The 10,508-nt window shown below is 32.5% G+C and overlaps 1 protein-coding gene and 1 pseudogene across 2 annotated transcripts; both read right to left on the reverse strand.

The window, feature by feature from the left end:
• Positions 1-4,604: 4,604 nt before the first annotated feature.
• Positions 4,605-6,947, reverse strand: LOC145162409 (cytochrome P450 CYP72A219-like). Its single transcript, XM_079081562.1, has 5 exons — positions 6,659-6,947; positions 6,266-6,486; positions 5,632-5,879; positions 5,122-5,509; positions 4,605-5,036 (listed from the first exon to the last, which is right to left on the reverse strand). The coding sequence occupies exons 1-5, from the start codon at positions 6,945-6,947 to the stop codon at positions 4,605-4,607; spliced, it is 1,578 nt and encodes a 525-aa protein (XP_078937688.1).
• A 975-nt stretch (positions 6,948-7,922) lies between these two features.
• Positions 7,923-10,202, reverse strand: LOC145162410 (cytochrome P450 CYP72A219-like; annotated as a pseudogene). The gene is made up of 4 exons (XR_013739089.1): positions 9,907-10,202; positions 9,311-9,531; positions 8,429-9,167; positions 7,923-8,351 (listed from the first exon to the last, which is right to left on the reverse strand). The product of XR_013739089.1 is annotated as a cytochrome P450 CYP72A219-like (transcript).
• Between the last annotated feature and the right edge of the window lie 306 nt (positions 10,203-10,508).

Consider the following 10,508-nt stretch of genomic DNA (forward strand, 5'->3'; position numbering starts at 1 on the left):
ATATAACTTGAGGACAAGTTACAAAAACACACTTTGGAATCAACTCTTAGATTAAAATGGATTGAAAACAACTATTTCTATTAATCTAAGAACCTCATAAGAACAAGATAATTCAAATCATCAATCTTCAAGAAATTAGCATGAACATACAAACTAATACAAATCTTGAAATTATGACAATTATCTTAGAAATTGGATTAGCATGAACATTACCACATCAAAAACAAGTTTATAAGTCCAAAAACATCTTAGGGTAATGTTCCTAGTCCAATTCCAGCCAAAACAATCGAATATATGCATCCAACTCGATTTTTCAGCTACTTTTGCAAGTATAACAAGAAAACAAGCCTAGGCTCTGATACCACTGTTGGGTTATGAGCATTCTAACACTCCTAAGTGTACATGCAACCCTAAATACCTTGGATCTATGTTTTCTCTATTATACATACAATTATGAACATCCAAGGTATTATCCTAATCTAGCATACAAAATAATAAATATAACAAGATAGAATACATACCTCTTTGATGTAGAATGTCTTCATGAAGCTTGAGTGCCTAGTGCCCCAAGTGTGACACCTCAAATGGTTCACACAACACCAAATACACTTGGAATAACTTGAGAGAAACTTGAACACTCCTTGAAATCGTCTAGCCCTCACACTCACACATTAGTGCACGATTTCTTGAGCCATGAGATTCTTTTATATGGTGGCTATTAGGGTTACACCATGTAACTCATAACTTTACCCATTCCTTATGCTCCATGGATTTTAACCTCCATGGAGTATCCATGGGTCACCCCATGGACTTAGTCCAACATAAGGAATCTTGGATCACAAACCCACATATATAAGAATGAATGATTTACACAATCAACCCATATATTTAATTAGTCTCCTTTTGATCACTTAATTAATTCCAAATTAATTCTTGATCAATACTAATTAAATAACCTTATTAATATATTAGAACTTATAATATATTAACCAACCTTAAGTGTTATTTCTCTCATTATAGTCTATCCAAATGCATGATGTCATGCAACCCAAATGGACCATGTCGGGTCGGGTCAAGTCTTACCAATTATAGTTATGGACTTAGACATTAATCCAACAGATTATATGACACGTGACAAAATAGAATATAGAAAAATGACACATGGTATTAATATGATTTATTTATTAGAAGGGGTAGATTACTATATCTTTTTAATCTGCAGAAAAAACAAAAAAAAATCCATATTTGAAAATTTTACACAGGTCAGAAAGTTACATAAATGGCCCTTGGAAAAATTAAGTTTTGAAAAATTAAGATTATATAGTCTCTATAAGACTTATAGAGTTATAAAAACGGTCCCTAAAAGAAATTAAGAATTACATAAATGGTTCCTATAAAAAAATAATTATAGAAATGATCGTTGTAACAAATAGTTATGAAAAATAGTCTTATAACTATTGCAACAGCTGAAGTTGCTATTGGACTTGTTATTGTTTCATCAATTTATCGTAACAGAAAACGAACTCGTATAAATCAATCGAATTTGTTGAATAAGTAATATTATCATATAAATTAAAAAATTTATAAATAGTAATTAATTTAAATTAGCATGTCTACCACATACATAAAGTATCCTCATGTTATCACAGACATATGAAAATGTACTCTATTATTTTAATTTGCAAGAAAAAATGCCTCCCCATCTTTTGAAAATTTTACAAAAATACCTTGATCACAAAGTTACATAAATGGTCACTAGAGAAATTACGATTTGAATCACGGTACCTATAAGGCTGGAGGGAGTGGCCCTCGCTAGGGACTCGCCTCCAGCTCGTCAGCCTCGCCAAATCCACTCCCATCAAACTCGCCAGAAGCATCTCCAACATTGTCTCGCCATCCCACTAACAAGAGAAAAGAGAAAGAGAACAGAAGAGAAGAGGCTTCCTATTGGCTGTTTTATTTTTTTTTCTTTTTTTCTTTTTTATTCCAAAATAAAACCTAGTATTAAATAACACAACATTTGGGATTCTACCACTCCTTACCTTTTAACAACCTCATGCTATCATTTTCTTTATCCTACATGGCTTAAAAAAAATCTTATGTGGCAAAGTGTTAGGAGTGTTACCACTCCTCTTAGCCTAAGAAATAGTTACATAAATAGTCCTTGTAAGACTTATGAATTACAAAATGGTCCCTAAAAGAAACTAAGAATTGCATAAATGATCCCGTATAAGAAATAATTACCATTTTGGTCATTATAGGAAATAATTATAAAATTAGTCCTTAATGTAATAATATTACATAAATGACCCCCTAAAATAGTGAGATTACAAAATTTGGCAATACGTAACTTCGAAATTGTAGAGATGGTTTGTGGAAAAATAAAAAACATGCCCCCGATATCACAAAAATGGGACCGTATAATAGCGACATTACAAAAACAATTATTTTGTAATATCAAAATTATAAAAGTAGTACATGAATAATATGAAAATTACAAAGACGGGTCATCTGTACGACAAATTAAAGTCATGGGCCTCATGCCTCATGTAATAGTAAAATTATAGAAATGTTCAATATGTAATAATAGAACATTACATAAATTATGTCAGAAATATATGATTTATAAACCTACCGCAACGCATGGGTCCCAATAGTTGTATTATATGTTGTTAGTGATTTTAGTGTCATCGGTTCATTTTATGTAATGAGATTTATACATGTTTCAAAGGGGATTATATCTTAGTTTTAATACAAGGTTGGAGGTGCAGAGTGCACACTTGTATTAATCTAGATTGATCATAGTACGACCAAAAGAAGCAGGGGTCAAGGGGGTCGCGCCTCCTTGCAGGGTTCCAAGGGGCAGCGCCCCTTGGCGGGTGTGCCCGATTAGCGTGTTAGGAAACAAAAATGCAAATTTACTAGAAGGACCTTAATAGAAATTGTTGAATTTTTTAGGGTTTCACTGTAAATTTGTGTGTTTATCCAACCCTTAACTGTCTTATCCAAATACAATTGTTTTTTAATTCTAAAAGATATCAGAATTTTTCTTACGTTTTTGAAACATACAAAATATACACACACCATATTCTCTCTCGTTTTTTATCAAGTTTTTCTGTGCCTAGAATCTTGATTATTCCTTTAAGGATTATCCTATATCAAATTTCTCATAATTCAGACATAGGGGAGAAATATTGATTTAGAAAGTGAACCAAGATCCTTAAAGAATCTAGTGATCATATATTGTTTTCTACCCTATTTCTCTAACATATGTAACAATACTCTAATTCTAATTTTCAATTATTTTAAGCATTTTTTGATATATATACATTAAAACACAGGACAACCACATGCCCAAAAACTCACGAACCATAGTCTGAGAATAAGTTTTTATTCCATTAGTGAGTCATTATCTCTCTCACGAAATTGAAAGTCGATTTATTTAGAAGTTATATATTTAACTTTAGACCAGAAATTTTATGTCCATATGTAAAAAATTCCCATCACCAAGTCTTCGCCAACGTTCTATCTTTTAGCAACGAAACTTGTCCGTCGGTGATCCTAATATTTATAGTACTAGTTGTAGTTTTTGTAAAGTTTAAATGTTTGTTTGCATCTTCAAAAAATATGGTATGCTTTAGTGGCGGACGCATGATCTTTCGGTAGTCGTGGCGCCGATAAAAATAGTAGTTGCACTTATATATATATATATATATATATATATATATATATATATATATATATATATATATATATATATATATATATAGATAGATGTAGGTTCAAATGTTTCTCACATCTATTGTGTGCTAGAATGCACCAATAGGAATTTAATATTAATTATATGTATATTAAATGCTATCCATACTTATAGCTCATTTTTATGGAAACTAATTAAATTCGTCATTAATGTCAACAATAATATTCTTTCAGAATGAATTCATATCTAGAAGAATGAGAGTTTATTCCAGCAGAATGAGAGTGTATTCTAATATAATACACTCTCGTTCTTCATATTCCATGCAACTTTATTGTATTTTAAGTGAGTGAGTTCTGAAACAAAATACGAACTCATATATAAAAACATAGATGCGAATTTATTCTGAAAGAATGTTATTGCTGACATTAATGACGGATTTAATTAATTTCCATAAAAAGAGAATTATAATTATAGATATCATTTAATATATATATAATTATAGAAATCATTTAATATCTATATTTATTTAATTAAATAATTATTCAATTTACTAAATTCCTATTGGTGCATTCTAGCACACAATAAATATAAGAAACAAAATAACCTAGCCCTATATATATATATATATATATATATATATATATATATATATATATATATATATAGTCGTGCACCTTAATAGAAAACAACTTTTTTACACTACTGGGCTCAAGCGGAGTAGTGGCCCAAGACCGCCTGGGAACCACATAGCTCTGCCATTGTATGCTTGTAATGGAAAATCTTAGTTTGAACTATGAAAATAGGAAAATTCGATGCAATGATGTTACAATCCTTCTCAGATTATTACTATTGTGTGATAAGTATCACCAAGCTAACATTAGTTTTAGTCTCAAGAACATTGTTTCTAACAAGAAAGTTTACGAAAAATCAAGTGAGCACCAAACTGAGGTTGAAGAGTGATAATACTACGTGGAGCATGCGAATATGACGGAGAAAGTTCAAATGAGAAGTGTGATAGAATCATAACAAGAGTCGTTTTTGCTTCCAACATAGAAAAATTTTGTCCAATACAAACACGCGGACCCCCTCCGAAAGGAATATACACGGCTTGTCCCTTGGTTACCTTTGACACACCTTGAGAGAACCTTTCCGGGTTGAACTCCTTCGCATCATCACCCCATATACTAGGGTCATAATGTGAAAGCATTGTGTGCAACTGAATGAGTGATCCGGCTGGTAAAGTTAAGTTTCCTAATTTTGTTTCTTTGTGAGTCATTCGGGCGAGTGCTACTATCGGAGGGTATAGCCTAAGAACCTCGAGGAAGATTATATTAATCTGCAAATCAAGATAGTAAAGTTAAAAAAAACAGGGAAACTAGCCAGGTATATTTTAAGAAAATGTAGAAAAGTGAAAATTTTACAATTTTCAGCTGACTCAACCCGTCAATATCTGGTTTTCTTTCACCAAAGACCTTTAAAGCTTCATTTCTAGCACGGTCTTGCCAATTTTTGTGTTGAGCCAACAAAATCATAGTCCAAACAAGTAAAGTTGCAGTAGTCTCTTGGCCCGCAAAGTAGAAGAGCTTACACTCTTCAATGATATCGTCAATACTTAGCCCAAATTTGTTATTCCCATGTTGTTTAATTTCTTCATAATTGGAGTCTAGTAGTGTGCCGAGAAGGTCATCTTTGCTACAATATTTCTCATTTTTCATTTCGGTCACTCGTTTATCTATTATACCTCTTACCAAATCCGTTACTTCTTGGGCAATCGTTTTAATCCTCTTGTTGCTTTTTGTTGGCAAAAATCTATAAAATCGTGAAAAAAAAAAATTAAACAATTGATTGATTATAAAGTAAGTAAAGCAACTTTTCTAACCTTAAGAATGTCTAAATACAAAAAATATTATTGGGGAGATGTATGTACTCACTGTGATCCTGGAATGTAGAACAAAATATTGAATGGAGTTATAATTAGATTAGCTAGTTCTCGTTGAAGTTCAAATATCCTTTTTCCTTCCACAAAGCTACTACCAAAAGCTGTACGTGAAATCACATCACTAGTCATTGTTTGGAGATGAGGCCACACATCCATTTCGCACGAGCTTTCTTCCTTTAATGTCTCTTCCCATTTTTTGATCATCTCATCACAACTCATGTAAAATGCTGGTATCATATGCTATAAAGAGACAAAATGAGCATATATATATATATATATATATATATATATATATATATATATATATATATATATAAAAGCAGTTATTAACTATAGAAAAGTAGGATTCGTGGTTATTAAAGACGTGGCGAGACTATGTATAAGGAAGGTGGGTCCGATGACCCACCTAATTCTTCTAAGTTATCTGAAATTTCTATAGAAAATTTTTTGTCACCTACTTTAGAAAAAATTTAGGATCTACCATACCAATAAAATCTTTGAATTTATATAGAAAATTTTCTATATAAAAATTAGTAGACCAAATGGTTTTTTATTTTAGACTCGCCACCGATTAAAAAACATAAATTGTTAGCATCTCAACTAATGCACAACAAAAGAAGCTAAACCTTAAGTTTATCGACATGAAAGGCCGGATTGATGATCTTTCTATGTTTCACCCATTGATCACCCTCAAGTCGAGCCAACCCTTTTGCTAGCAACGCTATCATTGGATTTGCCCCTTTTACCTTTTCAAAGTCTTCATATTTTCCCAACATCTCCTGTATCATTTTTGGATCCGTTATATGCAGTATAGGTTTCGGCCCCGCCCATATAAAACAATTCTTACCTATGCAATCACCCATACGTAAATGTGATATTCGAACACAAGAAGGGTAAACGCCACTCAAGGAAGATAAATCTCAATGTTCACATAGTAAAGAAGGTGATAATGCCTAGGTTTGAACTAGATGAATTTTTTTAAATAGAATATAAAACTGATAACAGAAGTAAATATATACCATGAGTAGTAACAGAACTATGAACAAATGACAGGACCCGTGGCAGAATATCATCTGCTAGGTTTATAGGTTTTAAACTCGCCTCAGTTATCACCTTCACGATTTCTATCACGTCTCCAAATAAAAACTTGTAGGAGGTTCCCTTGAGTCCTTGGTCTCTAAGAAACTTCTCTGTATTCTTTGGCGTCAACCAGACCCAATTATAGAACCTCCATGCATATGCCAACACTACCAACAAAAACCCTAAACCACCACACACTCTAATAATCATGCTTACGTTTGCCTCCATATCGAAAATAGCTAGTTCTTTGGTGCAGTGATGGAGAATGGAATGATGGTATTTATTAATGGATATATTCACTTTAGCTCCCTAAGGTTTTCGTAATTAGATATGCTTCATTGTGTTTTTATATATTTGTTTCTTTATAATTATAATATTATTTACCTTTCGACATTGAAAGTAACGACTTCTTTTAAGAATGAGATCATATCTATGGTATAATTTTGTTAGTTCAAAAAAAAAATTAGTTGTTTTGGAATCATTCTCTTGACACAATGCTCGTAATTTTCTAGGTGGAATTGAGGGTGTTCACCTGATCAAAATAACCATAATATATTATTAATAAAAATAGAAATAATGATAATGATAATAATATAAATAATAATGTAAACAGTAATAATTGTTTTGATATCATAATGATAATAATTATGAAAATATAAGAAATAAGAATGATAATAGTTGTTATTATTTAATTATTGTAATTATAATATTTTGAATATTATTATTACCAGTAGATTACAAATTTTTAAACTTTCCAAAATAACAACGAAATACCATAGATTATATTATTTTGAATTCATCACTAATTTCCAATGGATTACCAACCAACTTCAATATGTCGCTAAACCGTCGAAAGTATCGCTATATGAAATTTGTCAGTATTTCCGACATCCATTCTTCTAGTAATGTAATGTGGTAAAATATATATTTTTTCGAGTCGCATTACATTAACGAGTTTAGTCATAATATAATATAGACATGAAAATAATATTATTTACAAATTTTCAAACAATGTGTCTATGATTGAGTTTGGGTTTATAAGAACAAAATTAATATTAGTGTGACCATTAACCATCTTTTAAAGACGATAAATTATATAACGTGATGGATTTCAGATCGTAACTATACACCAAACATAAATGCTTACATGGTTTAGTTACGAAAAATGTAACATTCAATCTCCAACGACAATGTTATTAACCATTAAGTTAATTTATGCAAAATTAAGTGAGCGCCAAACTGAGGTTGAAGAGTGACGATAGGACGTGGAGCATGCGAATATGATGGAGAAAGCTCAAACGAGAACCGTGATAGAATCATAGCAAGCGCTAGTTTTGCTTCCAACATAGCAAAATTTTGTCCAATACAAACACGAGGACCCCCTCCGAAAGGGAAATACACTGATTGCCCCTTCGTTACCTTTGACACACCTTCAGAGAATCTTTCTGGGTTAAATTCCTTCACATCGTCACCCCATATATTAGGGTCATAATGTGAAAGCATTGTGTGCAGTTGAATTAGTGATCCCGCCGGTAAGTTTATGTCTCCTAATATTGTTTCTTTGTGAATCATCCGTGTCATTGCTACCACCGGAGGGTATAACCTAAGTACCTCAAGGAAGATTGAATTAATCTGCAAATAGAGAAACTAAAGCTTATTAACCAAAATATATTAAGAAGATGTAGGAAAAAGGAAAAAAAAAAACTTACAATTTTCAGCTGACTCAACATGTCACTCAACACGTTAATATCAGGTTTTCTCTCACCGAAGACCTTTAAAGCTTCATCTCTAGCACGATCTTGCCAATTTTTGTGTTGAGCCAACAAAACCATAGTCCAAACAAGTAAAGTTGCGGTAGTCTCTTGGCCCGCAAAGTAGAAGAGCTTACACTCTTCAATGACATCGTCAATACTTAGTCCAAATTTGTTATTCCCATGTTGTTTAATTTCTTTATAATTGGAGTCTAGAAGTATGTCGAGAAGGTCATCGTTGCTACATTTCCCACTTTTCATTTCAGTCACTCGTTTATCAATAATACCCCTTACCAAACTCTTTACTTCTTGGGCAATCGCTTTAATTCTCTTGTTGCTTTTTGTTGGCAAAAATCTAGAATTAGAAATAAAACAATTGTTTAACTTTAAAGTAATTAATGAAAGAAAGTTTTCTAATAATAAACAGAGGATTGTTGGATAGATATACTCACTGTGATCCCGGAATGTAGATAGATCGGGAAGCCGTTATAATTAGCTCAGCTAGTTCTCGTTGAAGTTCAAATATCTTTCTTCCTTCCTCAAAGCTACTACCAAAAGCCGTACGTGAAATCACGTCACTAGTCATTGTTGTGAGATGAGGCCAAACATCCATTTCGCAGGAGCTTTCTTCCTTTAATGTGCATTCCCATTTTTTGATCATCTCGTCGCAACTCACATAAAAAGCAGGTACCATATGCTATAAAGAAACATGATCAAGAACATATTTACAAAACTAACATTAAAACGTAATCACTATCTTTAAGAAAGTAGGATTTTTGGTATTAGACAACATAAATTTCTCACATCTCAAACTACAACGGATTACACAAGAAGCAAAACCTTAAGTTTCTCGACATGAAAGGCAGGATTGATGATCTTTCTGTGTTTCACCCATTGATCACCCTCGACTAATACCAACCCTTTTGCTAGCAACGTTAACAATGGATTTGACCCTTTTGCCTTTTGAAAGTCTTCATATTTTCCCAACATCTCCCGTATCATTGTTGGATCTGTTATATGCAGTATAGGTTTCGGCCCCGCCCATGTAAAGCAATTCTTACCTATCCAATCATCAATCAAAGTGTAACAAAAAGTGAAATACAACTTCAAAATGGCACTTCTAATTAGTATATAAAATTTTAAACTCTTACATCAAACATCAGAATCAGCCATCTACTAATACTTCTTTTAAAATGTACCAACCAATACACAAATGTGATATTTGAACATAAGAAGTCTAAACACGCCCCCATAGTTGGTTTTGCGGGTCAACATGGGAAAAATAAATCACAATGTTTATAGGTAAATAATGTTATTATGACCAGGTTTATTGAACCTAAAAAATGGATTCTTACATTCTTACTGCAAAAGCAAGCAAACACGGACTAATTGAAAAGTTTTAAGTAGAGCACGAAAGTGATAACAAAAGTAGATACCATGAGTGGTAACGGCGTTATGCGCAAACGATAGGACCCGTGGCAGAATATCGTCGGTTAGGTTTATAGGTTTTAAACTCGCCTCGGTTATCATCTTCACGATCTCTTTCACGTCTCCATATAAAAACTTGTAGGAGGTTCCCTTGAGTCCTTGGTCTCTCAGAGACTTCTCTGTATTCTTTGGGGTCAACCAAACCCAATCGAAGAACCTCCATGCATATGCCAACACCATCAACATAAACCCTAAACCACCAAACACTCCAATCACGCTTAAGGTTGCCTCCATCTTGAAAGGAGCTATTAGTTTTTGGTGTAGTGATGAAGAATGGAACGATGGTATTTATTAGTGGATATTTTCACTATCGCTCTTGAGTAATTACGTATGCTCCATACGTTCTCTTTTATAATTGTTTCTTAATAATATTATATGTCCCTTTCGAGTTTGGACATCGAAAGTAACGGTTTCTATTAAGAATGTGATCATATTTAAGGTACACTTTTTATTTTGTTTGGCATCTTTCTCTTGACACGATGCTCGTAATTTACTAAGTGAAATTGAGGATATTCAAATTGTTTGTTAAAATAATGATAATGACAATTTC

The sequence above is a fragment of the Lactuca virosa genome, chromosome 3 (assembly GCF_052849685.1).
Source record: "Lactuca virosa cultivar CGN04683 chromosome 3, Lactuca_virosa_CGN04683_v6, whole genome shotgun sequence".
Classification (NCBI taxonomy): Eukaryota; Viridiplantae; Streptophyta; class Magnoliopsida; order Asterales; family Asteraceae; genus Lactuca; species Lactuca virosa.

Excerpts from the sequence above, each read along its gene's own strand:
- LOC145162409 (XM_079081562.1), bottom strand. The coding sequence starts at position 6,947 with ATGGAGGCAAACGTAAGCATGATTATTAGAGTGTGTGGTGGTTTAGGG. Across the intron at positions 5,880-6,265 it reads TTCATGTCGATAAACTTAAG|CATATGATACCAGCATTTTA; the intron begins GTTTAGCTTCTT and ends GTCTCTTTATAG. Across the intron at positions 5,510-5,631 it reads TTCTACATTCCAGGATCACA|ATTTTTGCCAACAAAAAGCA; the intron begins GTGAGTACATAC and ends ACGATTTTATAG.